This window comes from Podarcis tiliguerta, assembly GCF_965153285.1.
Source record: "Podarcis tiliguerta genome assembly, chromosome: 17".
NCBI classification, from domain to species: Eukaryota; Metazoa; Chordata; class Lepidosauria; order Squamata; family Lacertidae; genus Podarcis; species Podarcis tiliguerta.
Genome location: NC_139550.1, coordinates 32,571,985 through 32,591,033, shown reverse-complemented (window position 1 = coordinate 32,591,033; position 19,049 = coordinate 32,571,985). Strand labels below are relative to the sequence as shown.

Sequence of the window (19,049 nt, the reverse complement as noted above, 5' to 3'; positions counted from 1 at the left end):
TAGGCAGTGAAGTGGCTTGCTTCAGGCAGCAGACTTAGGGGTATGGTTGGAAGCAGCCGGTTCGTGATTATTTTAAATGATATTTCCATCACTATGGTGGTGAGGGGCTGGGGGGATAATGATATTTGGATTTTCTGCTGCAGGCAATCCCCCCCCCCTCACAAAAAAACCTCTTCACACTACATCTGAAGCAATTTTAAATCACCCCTAGAAGGACCAGATTCCTGAATTTGATGGATCTCCTCAGCTTCCCTGTACAGAAAACTCCCCTTGCTTAAGAAATGCGGTGCTGCTGTGAACTGCTGACATCTGACATGTACTTACAGTTGGCTGTGAGAAGAAGTCGGGAAAGAGACCAAGAGGGCAGCCACCAGGTAGAGAGCAGTCCCCTCCATGGTGATCTGGAGGAACAAGAGAGGCAGGTTACCTTCTCAGTATTTATCCTCTGAGCCCCTGTCCAAGCCCTTTTGCAATCTCTCTGTGTTTAATCAGTAAATGGGGAGGAGTTTGAGCAACCTGGGAATTTCAAAATAAATTAGCAAGGCTGTCAAAAATGACCACGATTTGTCTTTTTCCTCCCCCCTTTTTTTTACAGCAACAGCTAAACAGTATGTTTGTGCAACCTGCTCTTGATAATCCTGGTGGGGATTGGCATACTATGCAAACATGATCTAGGCCAATCCTAGGTTCAAAAGGCCGAATGAAAACTTTCTCTTTCTGACACACGCACACACACACACGAACACACACACCACTGAAGAGTCGAGTCCTGGGGCGCAGCTTCCCAACCAGTATCTATCCCCGAAGAAGGAAGTCTTGCATGGTCAATAGCAACAAGAGGTCTTTCCAACTGCTTTGAACTTCTTGGCATCTTGGCATCTTGGCTTGAGACACTTGTATCACAAGAGCCCTATGCAAATGTTATTTTTTTTACTTAGAATAGAATCATAGAATCGGAAGAGACCACAAGGGCCATCGAGTCCAACCCCCTGCCAAGCAGGAAACACCATCAGAGCACTCCTGACATATGGTTGTCAAGCCTCTGCTTAAAGACCTCCAAAGAAGGAGACTCCACCACACTCCTTGGCAGCAAATTCCACTGTCGAACAGCTCTTACTGTCAGGAAGTTCTTCCTAATGTTTAGGTGGAATCTTCTTTCTTGTAGTTTACTTATTACACACAATTATTTATTTACCTGGGAGAGACTGCGGGTGGGCCTTGGGCTCACCCATTGCCTCCCCCACTTATCTCACTACTGGTAATGAGAAAAGTTAAATTGTGTGGAAGGGACAACAGGTCCAGATGATACAAACATCCTCCTCCTCATCATTGTACCCCGTCCATCAGACTGGATTGCTCCAGCCTCTCTGGGTGCATACCCTCCAACATTTCTCCAATGAAAATAGAGACATCCTATTCCATAATGATAATTTTACTATTTATACCCCACACATCTTTCTGGGTTGTCCAGCCACACTGGCCAGCTTCCAACATATATAAAAACATAAGAAAACATTTTTTAAAAAACCTTTAAAAACCCCTTCCCTATACAGGAGTGCCTTCTGATGGCTTGGAGATCAAATAACTCCATACCCTCTAACATTTCTCCAATGAAAATAAGGACATCTTATGGAAAAGTGGGACACTCCAGGATGAAATCAGAAACTGGGATGGCTTCTCTAAATCAGGGTCTGTGGGTATAAAAGCATAATGAAACTTCAAGCATTTAAAACTTCCCTATACAGGACTGCTTTCAGATGTCTTCTGAAAGTCATATAGTTGTTTATCTCCTTGACATCTGACAGGTCGGTGTCCCACAGGGTGGGTGCCACTACCCAGAAGGCCCTCTGTCTGGTGACTTCACTTCTCACTGTGAGGGAACCGCCAGGAGAATACATTAAACCATACAAAAATATGATTAAAGATTATGCCATTTCAGTAACTTACCTACAGATATCAACATATAATAACACGGTAAGCAACTTCTGTTTCCCTAAAGTCAGTCCTATATGACACAGAACAATCTTTCCCAGCCAATATGAACAAAACGTTTGCTTAAAGGAGAGTTGTCACTAATCCCAGCAACAAGGGGCTCAAGATATCAGGTCCTCAGATGTTCATGTGGAGGGCATTCCAACAAAAAGTGTACCAGGTCCTCTACCTTGAGGACAATGTCTAGTCACCACAATGGCATTTTTTGAGAGACAATGTTACACACAGCTGTGGAGATCGCACTCTCTTTAATAGGGTTTACTCATACATGGCCAGGGAATATTCTGCTTTTATTATTTTTAAAAAATATATAATGGTGAGCATGGAAACTCTAGGGAGTTGGAGGTGCAGAATGTAAAGTTATTAAATAAATAACCTGGAAGGGAGTGCACAAATGTCCTGCAAGTCCAAAGTGAGTCCCCAAATTGGCCCTAAATGCAATCTCATATGGAAAATCATGTCTGCAAAGAGCCATGGCTAGGGAACAATTTGGGTGGGGGGAGCTCCAAAATTCCCATGTACATCCATTTCCTTAAAAGTGCAAATGGGAACTGCATAATCACAATTTGTGAATGGTCTGGTGTGTTTTTCAAACACATTTTGGCCCTTCTGCTGAAGTTTGCCAGTGGAAGACTTGCAGCTAGCTCTTTGCAAGTTACAAAGACCAGCATCTTCTGGCATGCTCTAACTGCTTCTTTATGCCTTTGGAGGCCAAAGGAATAAATGGAATGGGTTATGATGACTCTTTGCAAATAAAAGTTCCTAGATAAAAAAGATGTCAAACAAACAGCAATTTACAAATTATCCATGCAAATCAATCAAGAGTTAATCAGGAAACTCTAGTCATCAGCTGGATTCCAGTAACAGGTTTATTTTCTTGGCAACGGTATTTGGACTGAAACGGAGCTTGGACAATCTCCAAAGACATTCTTTCGCAACATGTCTGCGTGTTTACTTCAGCCAAACATTCAGTACAGCTTGCTCCAAAGCAAGTGTCCTAACACGGTGAGTGAGAAGTGATCTATGGCTCTAGGTGTTGCAGGTGAGAGGCAGGAGGCCCCAAGGGCATTTCAAGAGGGCTCTAATTCCTCAAAGGTGCCAACCTAGCAGTTTGAAAGCACCCTCGGGTGCAAGTAGATAAATAGGGACCGCTTACCAGCGGGAAGGTAAACGGCGTTCCGTGTGCTGCGCTGGCTCGCCAGATGCAGCTTGTCACGCTGGCCACGTGACCCGGAAGTGTCTGCGGACAGCGCTGGCTCCCAGCCTCTAGAATGAGATGAGCACACAACCCTAGAGTCTGTCAAGACTGGCCCGTATGGGCAGGGGTACCTTTACCTTTAATTCCTCAAAGGAGATGCAGCATTCAATGAATTCAGATCCAGCTCCATCACTTTACTGCATTGTGGTTTTTTAATTGGTGGAGACAGCAATGTAAAAATACCTTTATCAAGATCCGTCATTTTTCACAGAGGAGGATGAGTGTTTTCACGTTGCACAAATGCTGGACTCCTACTCCAGATGAGCCAAAAACATTTCAAGGGAAATATGTATGCAATGTGAATCCCCATCAATTTTGTTATAATGAACCGACACAGAAGGGTGTGGCAAAATTATATTTTAGTGTGCTTTTACACACGGCTTTTTTTCGCCCCAGCCGGAACTCTCTGGAAACTCAGTTTCAGCACCTCTTTTTCTAGAAAAATAGCACTGCTTTTACATGTGCCAGTGTCATTAGAGTTTTAAATTCCTTCCGTATAGGTACTTCTCTTGAGGAGCTGTAGTTGAAGGCATCTAATGGAGCTAACCAAGGGTTTATCCACACTTACCTTTTGCACTGCATTTCTAAGCACAGGTCCAAGTGTTTTGGGCTCTATGCACGGGACAAGCGGGAGTGTGGATGAGACCCAAGTAAAAGAGATTCTGTGGCAAAAGTCTGGAAGAGACAGAACCTTAAGAGCACAAAAAGTATTTGCATATGGCTGTATCATTAAAAAAACAACAACAACAAAGCAGATTGCAGCAATAAAGCCACACAATAAAACTATAAAAAGTTAAAAACAGACATCTTTTATTGTTTTATTACATTGCATTTATGTAAAATCCACATAAAGGTAAAGGGACCCCTGACCATTAGGTCCAGTAATGACCAACTCTGGGGTTGTGGTGCTCATCTCACTTTATTGGCCGAGGGAGCCGGCGTACAGCTTCCAGGTCATGTGGCCAGCATGGCTAAGCCGCTTCTGGTGAACCAGAGCAGCACACAGAAATGCCGTTTACCTTCCCGCTGGAGCGGTACCTATTTATCTACTTGCACTTTGACGTGCTTTCAAACTACTAGGTTGGCAGGAGCAGGGACCGAGCAACAGGAGCTCACCCCGTTGTGGGGATTCGAACCGCCAACCTTCTGATCGGCAAGTCCTAGGCTCTGTAGTTTAACCCAGAGCACCACCCACGTCCCTTAAAATCCACATACATTTGTATAATCAAGGCAGGTTATTGACTGATCATAGAACCACTAAATTGCAGAGTTGGAAGGGACCCTTTGGGTCGTCTAGTCCAACCCCCTGCAATGCAGGAATATGCAGCTGTCCCACATAGGGATCAAACCTGCAACCAGGACATTATCAGCAGGACTATCTAACCAGCCGAGCAATCCAGGTTGTGTGATTGTTACATGCTATTCGCCTTTGCACCAGTTCTTGGCTGCGAGTTCCACTGGAGGCCCTGACGTAAACAAAAACCAGCACCTCAATTGAACATGTATAAAAGCATGTAACATAAAAGCATACAACATAAAATGTTGTAACAGGTTACACCATAGCACTCAGGGTTGGATTCACCTGTTAGCAGAGGCCCACACAAGGATTTCTGCTGGCCCAGGGGGTTTTCCCCATCCCCATTCCTCCCCTGGCACCCTCCAACAGGCTGTGGGGAGGCAGGTTTGGGAGAAGAGGACAGTTGTTCTGTCTGGGAAGCTGAAATGTTTGCACTGATGGAACAATTGCCATAAGGCTACACTGAATTCCCTGCAAAGACACTGTTTGTTGAAATGAGGTGGCCCTGGAGTTGTTTATGCAGCTTGCACAATGTTGCAGTGGGTATCCTAGCTTCAAGATTCCCGGAACCGGGTCATGGACTGGGAGCATTAACCCGTCCTTTGGTAGCCTTCCCACTATGGGACGGGGAAAGAGATATTTCTAAAACAAATGCAGATCAGAGTGTCATAGCAAATAATGCGCTGACATCGTGATAAAGTCACGAGCAAGTGACCTTTGATTGCTAAAAGGGGATGGCTGTGCTTTTGATTAGAGCTGGAGAAAGGAGAGGGGACATCAGAGAACAGCTTATTGCATTTTGGAAAAAAATATATATCAGCCTTTTAGAAAAAGAGAAGCAGTCCAGGTCAGCACCCTTCCGGTGACTGGTGTTGGCATATCTATATTTACGGGACCGCCTCCCATGGTCTGCCCCGCAGAGGACCTTAAGGTCCATGAATAACCATAGCTTAGAGGTCCCGGGCCCTAAGGAAGTCAGATTATCCGCCACCAGGGCCAGGGCCTTTTCAGTGATGGCTCCAACCTGGTGGAATGCTCTGTCCCATGAGACCAGGGCCCTGCAGGATTTAACCTCCTTCCATCAGGCCTGTAAGACAGAGCTATTCCGCCTGGCCTTTAATTTGAATCCATCCTGATCTTTAATTTCCCTTCTCTTCCCTCCCCCTACCCTTTTATGAAGATTACCCGCTCTGAGACCCCACAGCTAATTCTCCCCTGGCCTCCTCGCTGGCCCAAGTAGGACTAATTCAGCCAGCTAGCCCTGGTGACTATCTAATGCTTATTAGATGGATTTCCCCCAAATTGATTTCTGAACTTTGAATTTTATTGTTATTCATGTTTTAATACTGTATTTTATGCTGCTTCTACAATTAAGTGTTTTAAATTTGTTGTTAGCTGCCCTGAGCCCGGTTTTCTGAACCGGGAAGGGTGGGGTATGAATAAAAATTTACAATTATTATTAATTTATTATATCTGCATGTTTATGAATTGCGTGTAGACCAGGGGTCAGCAACCTCTTCCAGCTGTGGGCCGCTCCACTGTCCCTCAGACCTTGTGGGGGGCTGGACTATATTTTTTTTTGGGGGGGGGGGGATGAACAAATTCCTATGCCCCACAAATAACCCAGAGATGCATTTTAAATAAAAGGACACATTCTACTCATGTAAAAACATGCTGATTCCCAGACTGTCCGCAGTCAGGATTTAGAAGGCGATTGGGCAGGATCCGGCCCCCGGGCCTTAGTTTGCCTACCCATGGTGTATTTGCTGCAGGTTAGTTTATTCATAACAGGGACACGGGTGGTGCTGTGGGTAAATGCCTCAGCGCCTAGGGCTTGCCGATCGAAAGGTCGGCGGTTCGAATCCCCGCGGCGGGGTGCGCTCCCGTTGTTCGGTCCCAGCGCCTGCCAACCTAGCAGTTCGAAAGCACTCTCGGGTGCAAGTAGATAAATAGGGACCGCTTACTAGCGGGAAGGTAAACAGCGTTTCCGTGTGCGGCTCTGGCTCGCCAGAGCAGCGATGTCACGCTGGCCACGTGACCCGGAAGTGTCTCCGGACAGCGCTGGCCCCCGGCCTCTTGAGTGAGATGGGCGCACAACCCTAGAGTCTGTCAAGACTGGCCCATACGGGCAGGGGTACCTTTACCTTTTACTAGTTTATTCATACATGAATTTCTCTACATTTACCACCATGCCTTGCTATCCCTTCACATGCCCTCTGCATCTCCTCTGGTCATTTGCAAACTAGGTCCCTCATTTGCATATGCAGTTGGTCACTTTTCCTTCTCTTTTAAGAAAAATGCTTTTTCTTATCCCTCCATCACAGGGAAGGGAAATGCCAGCTTTTGAAATTCCAGAGAACAAGGCCAAGAGTGTTTCCAGAGAAAAACTAAACAAACAGTTCTAATCAACAGCAAGGGGGGGGGGGGGCGGGAACGGTGAGCCCTTTCAGATAACAGGGAAATCCCCTCATAAATTACCAAACTGGGGGAAAACACAACATTTCCTTCTCACATAAGTACTCATGCTCTGAAACCTTTTGGACTTGAGCCTTCGTTGACAGCAGCGTCCATTCTTGCAAACCCCGTGACACAGATTAGTCACTATGAAAAGACACTGTACTCAGTTGTGCAGTTATGTATTTTCAAACTCTTATTGTCAAAGTCTTATTGTGGGGGGTGGTTTGGCTCTCTTGAGGTGATAATGCATTCCTTCCTTTTATTTGCACTTTTCTACCACAGCAGCAAAAAAGATCTCAGCCCAAAGTGGCTTCCGACAAAGGAAACAGGAATGCATTTCGAAACCAAACAGTGCAAAATCCATTTCAGAAAAACATAGCGAAACAACACAGCAGCAAATATAATAACATAAAAAACACATTACAGTTTTATAAATATAGCAATGTTATAAACAACATCCAGCATCCGATAGCAAAAATAACTCCTGCGCCATTTTATAAGCCTTCTCAGGGTGGGGTGAAGGGGGGTGTTGTACCGGAAAATATCCGGCCCTCATGATGTTGCTCTCTTGTGGAGTTATATTACAGACCTATAATTAAAAAAGCTTTGTAAACTTCCTGAAGGATCAGCCTGGGTATGTGTATTACTTTACAAAAGGCCCCTCTGATCCAAAGTCTTGTCAGTAGACTAACCCATTCATGTGAGTAGGGCCTTGCCCTGTCAGAATAACCTGGATGCAGTTTATGGCATTAATATACACACAGCCCATGTGTTGTCCTTGTTAACAACTTAACAGGGAAGAGGAGGAGAAAACTGGCTGCCCATGTCATTGCTTTTGGCTCCATCGCGGGTGGCGTTGTGGGTTAAACCACAGAGCCTAGGGCTTGCCGATCAGAAGGTCGGCGGTTCGAATCCCCGCAACGGGGTGAGCTCCTGCTGCTTGGTCCCTGCTCCTGCCAACCTAGCAGTTCCAAAGCACGTCAAAGTGCAAGTAGATAAATAGGTACCGCTCTGGCGGGAAGGTAAACAGTGTTTCCGTGCACTGCTCTGGTTCGCCAGAAGCGGCTTAGTTCTTTTAGCCAGAAGCTGTACGCCGGCTCCCTCGGCCAATAAAGCGAGATGAGTGCCGCAACCCCAGAATCGGCTGGACCTAATGTTCAGGGGTCCCTTTACCTTTACCTTTTATACCAGTCCAACCCTGCTGACATTATTGCTCTCTATCAAACACAATCTTTCCCACAGGCATTTTATTACATGGTTGACACCTCTGAATCAGTTTTCTTCTTCTTCCTTTTCCTGGTATGCCCAGCCAAGTTCCTTGCATAGCTCAAAGTCTCTAAGCTGAGGCCGCCACCACCTTTTATTTCAATTTATATGTCCCCAAAGGATTAGGTTCTCTTGGCGGTTTAGAAACATCAAATGTATACAAACACATCTAGAACTCTACACAACAATACGGCAAAACCAGTTATAAAAATCAAAGTAGCAAGAACCATCTAAAATCAGTGTAAGTACTCAGATAGCTCAGTGGGTAGAGCATGAGGCTCTTCATTTCAGAGTCGTGGGTTCAAGCATTTCAGGGGTTGGGCCCTCAAGGTCCCTTCCAACTCTACAATTGGAAGGTACAACAATTGAAAACCAACGTAAAAGTAGCAAAGGGAAAACTGGTTCTGTTTAGACATAACACCACAAACCATACCATACCCTCCAACATTTCTCCGATGAAAATAGAGACATCCTTTTCCATAATGATAATTTTGATATTTATATCCCACACATCTTACTGAGTTGCCCCAGCCACTGTGGGCAGCTTCCAACATATATAAAAACATTAAAAAAACAACAACCCTTTCCTATACAGGATTGCCATCAGACAGCTCAGGGGTCAGATAACACCATACCCTCCAACGTTTCTCCAATGAAAATAAGGACATCCTAAGGAAAAGTGGGACATTCTGGGATCAAATCAGAAACCAGGACGGCTTCTCTAAATCAGGGACGTCCCTGGAAAATAAGGACACTTGGCAGGTCTGCCATAGTGAATCTTCGGCCTGCATACTCACTTTTCCTCTAGTACAACCATAAGGAGGAGACTGAAAATCTTTGCTTCCACTTTGAATTGACAAAACAGTTGCTGATATGTCACACGCACAAACAAACTGTGGTTAGTCTTATCTGTGGTTTAGAAAAACAAACCAACTTTTGCTTATGATTCTTGCTGGTTTCCCTAAACCTTATGTAACAAAAATCACATTTCTCGGTTTGGGCAAAACTGGTATCTGTGGTTAGCTGAAAACAGAAGATGAAACTCCAGTCTTCTGCATGCATGAGAAGAAACCCAGAAGCCCGCAAGTCCCAGCCTTTATATACATAATCGAAACCATGGCTTTACATGACATACAAGTCAGGTCAGGGTAACTCTAACTGCAACATGCCGTATATTATCAAACATTGACTCCACTTGTATGTCACGCTGCCCATTAGTACATACCAGATGCAAATCAGATACTGTCAAAATATATTATTTTCAAATGGTCTATAAATATCAGAGTCACCAGCTTCTGTAGAGCATTAACAACTGCAGTCAGATTTTGCAGATTTTGGGGAGCAATTTGGTTGCAGCTCTAATTTGGGTGAAGAGAATATTACAATCCTAGAACTGTAGACTGGGGGGGGGGGGTCATCAGTCCAGCCCCTGCAATGCAGGGATCTCAATGAAAACATCCAAGACAGATTGCCAAAAGTCTGCATTTTTTAGCAACGCAGTTGTTGAACCTTTCCCTTCCAAATTATTTGTGCAAAAACTACTTGCTTAGCTTAGAGCCATAAATTCAAATTCTTATCTCAACACTGGTCCTGGGCCATTTAATTGAGCAAGCTCCCATGTTTTCCTCAAGAAAACATTCTGCTCCCAGCCTAAAGGTTGTTCAGGGTTGCTAAAGAATTTTTAATTTAAATATTGCATTTATAAACTGCAATTTCTTATAAAATAATAGTGGAAGAAGCTCCGAAGCAGGGGACTTGAAGAGAGCAATATTGGCCTGAATATAAGCCTCGCTTTTTTTCCAAATTCTGACCGTGAAAAGTTAAAGTGCGGCTTAAATTCATGACCTTACAAAAATTGGCTTTTACGATGTAGGATTTTCTTCTACATTTGCCATTTTCAGGTGTAAGTGCCTGTGGAATTTTATGGGAGCTGCTTATATTCGGGTATTGTCTTTTTTTCTCCCCCCCCCCCCCCGAATTTTTTAATGTGCAGCTTATTTGCAGGTGCGGCTTATATTCAGGCCAATACAGTAGTTGTTTCTGGGGAAGAAGCAGACATTGAGGAATACGGGGAGGGATAGGAACAGAGTCTTATTGAAGGGTACACAATAATTTAGATTTGATCTTGAATGCACACTTACACAGTCTAATGTGTCCTTCCCAAACTGTTGTATCAAATCTTCACCATTAACACATTAGACCCCAGAATAAAGTCTCTCTCTGTAAAAACAGTGGTAAGAAACTCTGGATTCACCTGCATTTTCTCTCCTTCACAGAACCTTGGTTTCCTTTTATTCTACCAGAATCAGGCAGAATAAAATAGCTTCCTTGCTTGTAGACACATCTCCTGTTCTTTTCCCCTGCCATCTGTGAGAAAGCAAAACAAAATGTTCCAACTCCTGTCTTGCTCCACTGCTGCTTACCGGCTCCATTCGATTCTCTCTCTTTCCCCTGCATTTCCTTGTAAGTGCACTGTCTGTTCTAGCTCAGTTTTAAGTTTATCCCTGAAAGCAAATGGCCACTTTCCTACATGTCTACACATTTGTGGCCAGGGGGAGAAGGAGGATATTGTTGACTATGTATTACATTGCATCCTGTATACTTCCCCCTTTTGAAAGAGATTTTGAAAGGCTTTTGAAAGAGATTCTTCAGTGAGTTTCCTTTAAACAACAGGGTATCAATTTATAGAGATAACTATCTTGCCTGTAAGGTTTCTATGTTTGCTGCAGCTGCCCAAAAGATCAGGAAAAAAAGTTATTGAACTAAACAGGTCCAATGTAGGAATCACCTATATTACAATGCATCTGTCAACTTCATTGATTAATGTTTTTTTTAGCAACCATCAGAAATTTGCAATTACATTTGACTATCTACCCCTGCCTCCCGTCTCTGTTGTTTCCCTGTGTCAAGTTATTAGACCTGTGTTCCCATTCAAGCAAACCGATGCCGTGCTTTAAATGAATAAAAACTGAAAGAGCATTAGAAACATAAGGTGATTGGCAAAGAATTAACATGACACAACAGTAAGAAATCAATTCTTTATTTGGTACATGTACACTTCCGCCCCCCTTTAAGGAGAAATTGAGCAGAAAACCTAAGGTGAACTTCAGGAGGGAAGGTGTCCTTCAAACATGGACTCAAACCCATCTCATGGACACCAGTTGACATCTCCATCGTTAAGTGTTACAACCGAAAGTCATCAGTGTGTTAGAAAATTGAGATAAGTCATGGCACAGGTCGTAGAATTCTTCGTCCTGGCATTCATCATCATTTGGCCATTTCTCAATCCAGGTATCCTTGCTAATCATGTAGTTGAAACTGGAAAGGGGAGAAGGGAAGATTTGAATCGGTACTCCACAGGTAAACTGGCTGACCTGAATGGAGTGGATGAATCCAGACATCAGCTATCAGCTGATGCAGATTGGTGACAGGAGCAAGCCAGCAGTTAAAGCTGGAGTTAACTCTTTACATGCAAGAACACAACCTGCACAGACTTGGTGAGGTGTCAGGTCTAATGGGCGCAGCAGCTCATCCCTAGTAGGTCTTGCCCCGTGGATCAGTTGTCGAGACTGTCTCAGTGTCAATCTCACACCTATGCTGCCTATACTAAGCTGACAGGAGGTTCTGAAAGCTTTCTAAGGGAATTGGTGGCAATGGGAAAGGATCACAATGATGAACTGTGTGTTATAGCGGCATGAAGTTCCACCAGAAAGTTAAAAATCAAAGAAGCGCAAATGCTTATAAACATGTTTATAATAAGTGGGACTGAAGGAATTGTTTCCCTATAGGCACTCCATGGACCTGATGGTGGAGGAAGCAGAGGATATGTTAAATAAATGAAATACATACTCAGTTTTGGTTTGCCACAGGTCACTGTTGAGGCTCCAGATTAGATAGTCCTTGTTCACCACCAGATTCAGAGATTCATTGCATCTCTTGTGGCTGATAAACCTGCGGGGCTTGGCTTCTGGGTTTGCATCACTCCCTAGGAATCAGACAAAACAGGCACACATCTGCCCTTTAATGCTCCGTGTGTAAGGTTTTCTTTTTGCCTCTGAGCTTTCCCTGCATAAACATGCTCTCTGGTGCTCAACTGGATTAAAGATCAATTTGAGTTTTCCAAGGATTGCTGCTTGGTCCAATTGAGCTTTAAAGAGTGAGTTTTCAAGGGGAAAGATCCGGAGGAGGTGGGAAGTGTTCCGACACAGAGCTTTAAAGCATGGGCTGTGTCTGGAAAAAGTGGAGGAAAGATAAGTGTGGACACGCCCCTATTGTGATCTGAGCCAAGATCCTATCTGAATGTTAAGTTTGGCTTATAAACATATATATATAAGGTCTTGTGGTAGTGTTACATTTTAATGTCAAAATGATTTGTAGTAATGTATGGGGGAGGTTTCTAAGTGGTGATGCCCCAACTTTGGACCTCCTTCACCCCAAGATACAACTGGTACCGATGCTGTTCAGCATTGGGTATCAAGTAAAGACCGAGTTATTACTCATCAGAAAAAGATTTGTTATTCATAATCAGGGTGGATTGCATTTAATTGAAATCAATATAAATCGCGGGTGGCGCTGTGGGTAAAAGCCTCAGCGCCTAGGGCTTGCCGATCGAAAGGTCGGCGGTTCGAATCCCCGCGGCGGGGTGCGCTCCCATTGTTCGGTCCCAGCGCCTGCCAACCTAGCAGTTCGAAAGCACTCCCGGGTGCAAGTAGATAAATAGGGACCGCTTACCAACGGGAAGGTAAACGGCGTTCTGTGTGCTGCGCTGGCTCGCCAGAGCAGCGATGTCATGCTGGCCACGTGACCCGGAAGTGTCTTCGGACAGCGCTGGCCCCCGGCCTCTTGAGTGAGATGGGCGCACAACCCTAGAGTCTGTCAAGACTGGCCCGTACGGGCAGGGGTACCTTTACCTTTTTATTCATAATCAGGGTAGATTGCATTTAATTCAAATCAATATAAATCACTAGTCAGTAAGGCTTGATTTAATATATATTTTTTTTTTTTACAAAAAGACATTGTTGCTGGTATAATCTTAATATTTTACAACCACATGAAGATTTCATTTTTGGAATAATAAATTTTCACAGTAATTTTTACAGTTATATAAAAAAATTACTGATTTGGTTATAGTGCAAGGACTGCTGCCTTTCAGGGAAGTTTCTGAGGAACCTTGGGGTCCCATAACAACACAGACTGAATATCACTGGTCGAAAACAAGTGTTTAAATCAATAAATATTTTTATAAACAGTCCCTGCTTTTGTATCCAAGGCATGTTTTTCTTCAGGAGGGAAATTCTTACCTGCTTTAATGATTTCCAGAACTTCCATGAAGTAGTTGTTATAATCATTTTCTTCTTCTATATGACTCAGCTTGGTTTTGTACACTTCAAAACAAAGACAGAGAAAAGTCATTAATTGATGGTTGCATGTTTTCCACATAAGAGGATTAACAAGTCATTCAGCTTGTGTTTTTCATGAAGGTCCATGCCATGGGTAGGCAAACTAAGGCCCGGGGGCTGGATCCGGCCCAATCGCCTTCTCAATCCAGCCCTCAGACGGTCCGGGAATCAGCATGTTCTTACATGAGTAGAATGTGTCCTTTTATTTAAAATGCATCTCTGTGTTATTTGTGGGGCATAGGAATTCGTTCATTCCCCCCCCCCCATATAGTCCGGGGCCCCCACAAGGTCTGAGGGACAGTGGACTGGCCCCCTGCTGAAAAACTTTGCTGACCCCTGGTCTAAGCTCCCATCAGTGGCACCTCATCAACAGTGGTGCTAACATTTCTGGAGAGAAGGAAAATCTGTTTGCATTTTGGCTCCTGTATATACAGAGCCTCCTCATTGGTTCAGGTCTGATTCTAGAATACATAAGTTCTTTTGTGATAGATTGGAGACTCTACATACACCAACAAACTGTAATACAGTGTCCATAGTGCCTGTTCTCTGTGTTGCAGCTACTCACTATGTGGAGGGAAGCAGCCCGACCATGAGAAAATGCAAGGCAGCCACCCCCCAAGGGTTGCTAAGGTGTTGGTGGTCATTAACATGAAAACACATCCACTCCTGAATTTACAGGGCTCGGCAATCTAAACTTCAGTTACCATAATCCACTCCTGGCTTGCAGGCTGCTTCCATTCGTGCATTAACATCAACAAGGTTATCTGCATCGTTCTGCGAGAAGCAGTTGTCTTCGGGAGAAGAGGAGAGAGATAAATAATTGCAATATTACACCAGTAAAATCAGCAAAAATGTATAAGACTTGCAATAAGTGTTGGAAATGTAAAGAAAAAGATGGTTCATTCTATCATATGTGGTGGGAATGTAAAAAGTGAAAGGCTTCTGGGAAATGATATATAATGAGTTGAAAAAGATTTTAAAATATACTTTTACAAAGAAACCAGAAGCCTTTCTGCTAGATATCATAGGAAAAGAGGTTAAAAGAAAGGACAGTAAGTTTTTCCAGTATGCAGTGACGGCGGTAAGGGTGTTACTGGCACAGAAATGGAAACAACAAGAAATACCGACAGTGGAAGATTGGAGATCAAAGTTGTTAGACTACGCTGAATTGGACAAGATGACAGGAAAGATTAGATACCTAAGAGACCAAAAGTTTACAGAAAACTGGGGAAAATTTGTTGATTATCTGGAAAATATAAGTGAAGGCGAAATAACGCTAGAAGGTTTTAAAAGAGCACTGTGAAAATATGAGAGATATTGTCTAAAGGAAACGAAGGGAAAAGATTCAAACAATGACAATATAAAGGACAAGAAATGCGTAAACTAATAAAGACTACGAAAGATTTATGGAAAAGTTGAAGGAAGTCCAAAAAAGAAAGACTTTGAATATTTGAATGTGAAAATATTGTATATTTTGTTTTGTTTTGTTGTAAATTAATAAAAATTATTATAAAAAAAAATTGCAATAAAAATAGCACAGCACCAACCCTTTCATTAAAAGTAGTCAGATCTCAAAAGCCTGCTGGAAGAAAAAGATCTTCACCTGCTGCCAAAAAGACATGAAGGAGAGAGCCTGTCTGGCTTCTCCAGGGAGGGAGTTCCAAAATCCGGAAGCAGCCACCAAGAAGGCCCTTCATCAAACTACTGAAGCATCAGCAAGTCCAAACCCATCATTCGTGGTTTTGCCAAACCTTGTAAAGACCTGATTCTTTTAATAGCAACCCCATCCCTCGCTATGCCACCTTAGATAATAGATACACCCTAGATTAATTCCTGTAAATCAGAAACCACAAATGTCTACAGGACGTTTGTTTCCATGCTGACCAACCTTCCCCGCATCCCCAGAGCTGTGTTTGGGTGACTGGAAGCAGCATCTCTGCTTCGCCCCCTGCCTTACCTTCTGCACACCGGCAAACATCGCCATGGCATATCTTATCGAGGAGGCCACTCCCTTTGGAGGGATGGTAGAACTTGGTGCATTGCTCATCTGAAAGGGGGAATGGAAAGAGGTCCTTACTTCCACATTGACACGCCTGTGTGGCTCACCAGTTTGATTCCCTGGTGGGGGATTGATTCCATAAGATAAGCCTTAGGAAATGCACAGAGCAAGAGAGGGTGACCCATTTCTCCCAAGCGGAATATTGGTGATACATCACCCTGACTTAATTAATAAATAATAATAATAATAATAATAATAATAATAATAATACAGTGGTACTCCACAAGACGAATGCCTCGGAAGACGAAAAACCCGTTAGATGAAAGGGTTTTTCGTTTTCTGAGGGGCTTCGCAAGACGGATTTTTCTAAGGGCTTGCTTCGCTAGATGAAACAGCCCTGCCTCTCCTGTCATGGCAACGGTTGCACGCTCGCTTCCCCGCTCCTCTGGCTCCCTCCCACCTTCCTGCTGATGGCTCCTCCGGCTCCCTCCCACCTTCCGGCCGACCTTCCGACCTTCCGGCTGCCTCGCGCCGCTGCCCACCGCCCTCGCGCGCTCCCCTCAGGAGCCGTTGCCGCCAGCAGCCAGCGTTGCAGCCGGAGTCGCGCTCCTGAGCCCCGCCGCCCTCTAGCAGCCGCGTCGCGCAGTGTCCACAAGGCGCGGGTGAGTCCAAGGACCGGCTGTGGCAGCTGCCCTGCTTCTCCCCACCCCTCCCCGCCGTGGTGCTTCGCAAGATGAACAAACTCGCTCTACGAAAAAACTCGCGGAACGAATTAATTTCGTTTTGCGAGGCACCACTGTAATAATATTTTATTTATACTCCGCCCTCCCCAGCCAGAGCTGGGCTCAGGGCGGCTAACACCAATAAAATTACAATAAACCATAATGGGGGACGACGACAAAAACAACAACAACCCAATTTATTAAAATACGGGTTGAAATACAATTTAAAATGCAGCCTCGTTTTAATAGTAGCCCATAAATCAAAACCGTAAGGGGAGGGAAATATAAGGATCAGACTGATTCCAAACCAAAGGCCAGGCAGAACAGCTCTATCTTGCAGGCCCTGCAGAAAGATGTCAAGTCCCGCAGGGCCCTAGTCTCTTGTGACAGAGCGTTCCACCAAGTCGGGGCCAGTACTGAAAAGGCCCTGGCCCTAGTTGAAACCAATCTAACCACCTTGGGACTTGGGACCTCCAAAGTGTTGTTATTTGTGGACCTTAAGGTCCTCCGCAGGGCATACCAGGAGAGGCGGTCCTGTAGGGAAACCCATCAAGAGGGCTACTTTTCTACTGTCCAGTGTACAACCAGCTACATAAAATATGTTATCCCCCTTTTTTAACAGGAAGACACTCCAATGAAAATTTCTGTTACTATATACCTTATATGGCTGTGTGTGTGTGTGTGTGTGTGTGTTAGTTATATGGATCTTTCAAGATGTTCTGTATCTGTAATGCCTAATAAAGGTTTGGAGAAAAAGAAAGAAGGAAAGAAAGAAAGAAAGAAAGAAAGAAAGAAAGAAAGAAAGAAAGGAAGGAAGGAAGGAAGGAAGGAAGAAATAAGTATTCTGTCTTTCTTATGTGCACCCTGGGTGGGTTAGTGGTAGAGCAAAGGAAACTAGGAGCCAGGCCACCCTGGTTTTGTTCACTGCCCTGGGAAGGAAATTATATCTGGCTGCTTAGAGCAGGGATGTTGCTGAGCTGAGTGCTACTTGTGGGCCTCTGCTCTCTTGCCATTTGCCTTTTGTTCTCAGAATCCTTACTCCTATTTGGCTGGGTTCTAATATGCCGAGACCACTGGAAGAGCTGCATGTCATGTTCAGGGAATCCAGCTTGTGTTTTATGTCCTTCAGTTCAACAAAGCCGAGAGTAGTTTCAGACTAAATTTAAGGTCACTATCCTTCATGTAAAGTGTACATTTTGCACTAAAAAACTAGTAAAGGACCCCTGGACCATTAAGTCCAGTCAAAGGAGACTATGGGGTTGCGGCGCTCATCTCGCTTTCAGGCCGAGGGAGCCAGCGTTTGTCCACAGACAGCTTTCTGGGTCATGTGGCCAGCACAACTAAACCGCTTCTGGCACAATGGAAAACAGAGCACACGGAAACACAGTTTACCTTCCCGCTGGAGCGGTACCTATTTATCTACTTGCACTTTTTGGTGTGCTTTTGAACTGCTAGGTTGGCAGGAGCTGGGACAGAGCAACGGGAGCTCACCCCACCCAGATTCAAACCGCCGACCTTCTGATCGGCAAGCCCATTTTACACTACGGTAGCCATTACCTAGATTATAATAGCTGTACACCTTGACAGATCCTGGCTGAATGAGACCTACTTCAAAATATTTGTAAGCTTTAAATTGCCAACATTCCTCCTCCGTGTGAGAAACCTAGGATGGGAAAACAAAAGAGAAAACAAGTCTTTGGGTGCCAGCCTTTAAATGGTTACTCTCTCTCTTTTTTCCCCATAATATTTTATTAAGATTTTCACATAGAAAAAAGAAAAAGAAAAATACAAGAATAAAAAAACAGGTAAAAACAAGTAAAAAACAATTCCATTTTCATAGTATTACTTACATTCGCTTATTTCCCAGACTTCCCCACACCTCCCCTCTCTGTATTCCAATTCAAATCTTTAATCAGCAAATCCCTTCCCTCTGTCTTATCCTTGTCTTTATCTTAGTGTGTTATACCTTAAATTCTTCATCTTTTTAACCTTCGAATTTTCTATTCTCCTTCACCACATTATTACTAATAACCCTTTAACCTCCATCCAACATCATTCTAACATTCATTAATTTTATAATATTTCTGTAAATAATATTTAAATTTCTTCCAATCTTCTTAAATGGTTACTCTCAGCTATGCCAGTTAATCCTAGAACCTCTCCTGCAAGTATTTACCTTGTCCAGATAGATGATGAGGTTCCCTCTTTCAGACACGGCGTCGTTGATGTCAAACTTGGAAATGTATCTGTCGACTCCCTCAGAGAGCTGAACACAGAATGAGAACAATTGAATCATTGGCACCAAGGGTTGGAGTTAACCCACGTATGCAACCCCTCAGGGGTAGAGCATTTCATCTAGAGGAAATTTGGAGGTGCCAGGCTTCAGATAGGCTTCTGGAGGATTTCAAGAGAGGCAGAATGAATTTTCACACAGCTAGAGAAATTTGTCGGGGAAATTCCACAGAACTCTCAGTCATGCTTGCCAGGGCAGGGCCAATATCAAAGTTCCTGTATCTGTGATTGATAAGGTTCCCAACATCCCTCAGGGAGCTTTTGCCCATCCTTGAGCCGTTTCCCCTTGATCTCTTGCAGCCCATGGCTGCTAAATTTAACTGTGCCCCTTTAAATGAAGGAACTGCTCTCAGCAAAGGTAAGACTT

General features: G+C 44.0%; 2 protein-coding genes across 3 annotated transcripts in view; both read right to left on the bottom strand.

Annotated features, from left to right (window-relative positions):
- The window catches only part of LOC310667327 (A.superbus venom factor 1-like), a 63,219-nt gene extending 61,166 nt beyond the window's left edge, over nucleotides 1-2,053 (bottom strand). Inside the window, exons 1-2 of the mRNA XM_083419298.1 lie at nucleotides 1,171-2,053; nucleotides 325-933 (exon numbers count right to left, since the gene is read on the bottom strand). Of these exons, the coding sequence (XP_083275424.1) occupies nucleotides 325-395 (71 nt within the window). The 5' untranslated portion in view covers nucleotides 396-933; nucleotides 1,171-2,053. The remainder of the gene's footprint in view (nucleotides 1-324; nucleotides 934-1,170) is intronic.
- A 9,241-nt stretch (nucleotides 2,054-11,294) lies between these two features.
- The window catches only part of LOC310667328 (venom factor-like), a 55,942-nt gene continuing 48,187 nt past the window's right edge, over nucleotides 11,295-19,049 (bottom strand). For both annotated transcript variants that reach the window (XM_083419299.1, XM_083419300.1), the window contains 7 exons: nucleotides 18,567-18,656; nucleotides 17,948-18,053; nucleotides 15,627-15,716; nucleotides 14,374-14,460; nucleotides 13,571-13,654; nucleotides 12,120-12,255; nucleotides 11,295-11,588 (listed from right to left, as the gene is read on the bottom strand). In XM_083419299.1, the coding sequence (XP_083275425.1) occupies nucleotides 11,447-11,588; nucleotides 12,120-12,255; nucleotides 13,571-13,654; nucleotides 14,374-14,460; nucleotides 15,627-15,716; nucleotides 17,948-18,053; nucleotides 18,567-18,656 (735 nt within the window). In that variant the 3' untranslated portion in view covers nucleotides 11,295-11,446. The remainder of the gene's footprint in view (nucleotides 11,589-12,119; nucleotides 12,256-13,570; nucleotides 13,655-14,373; nucleotides 14,461-15,626; nucleotides 15,717-17,947; nucleotides 18,054-18,566; nucleotides 18,657-19,049) is intronic.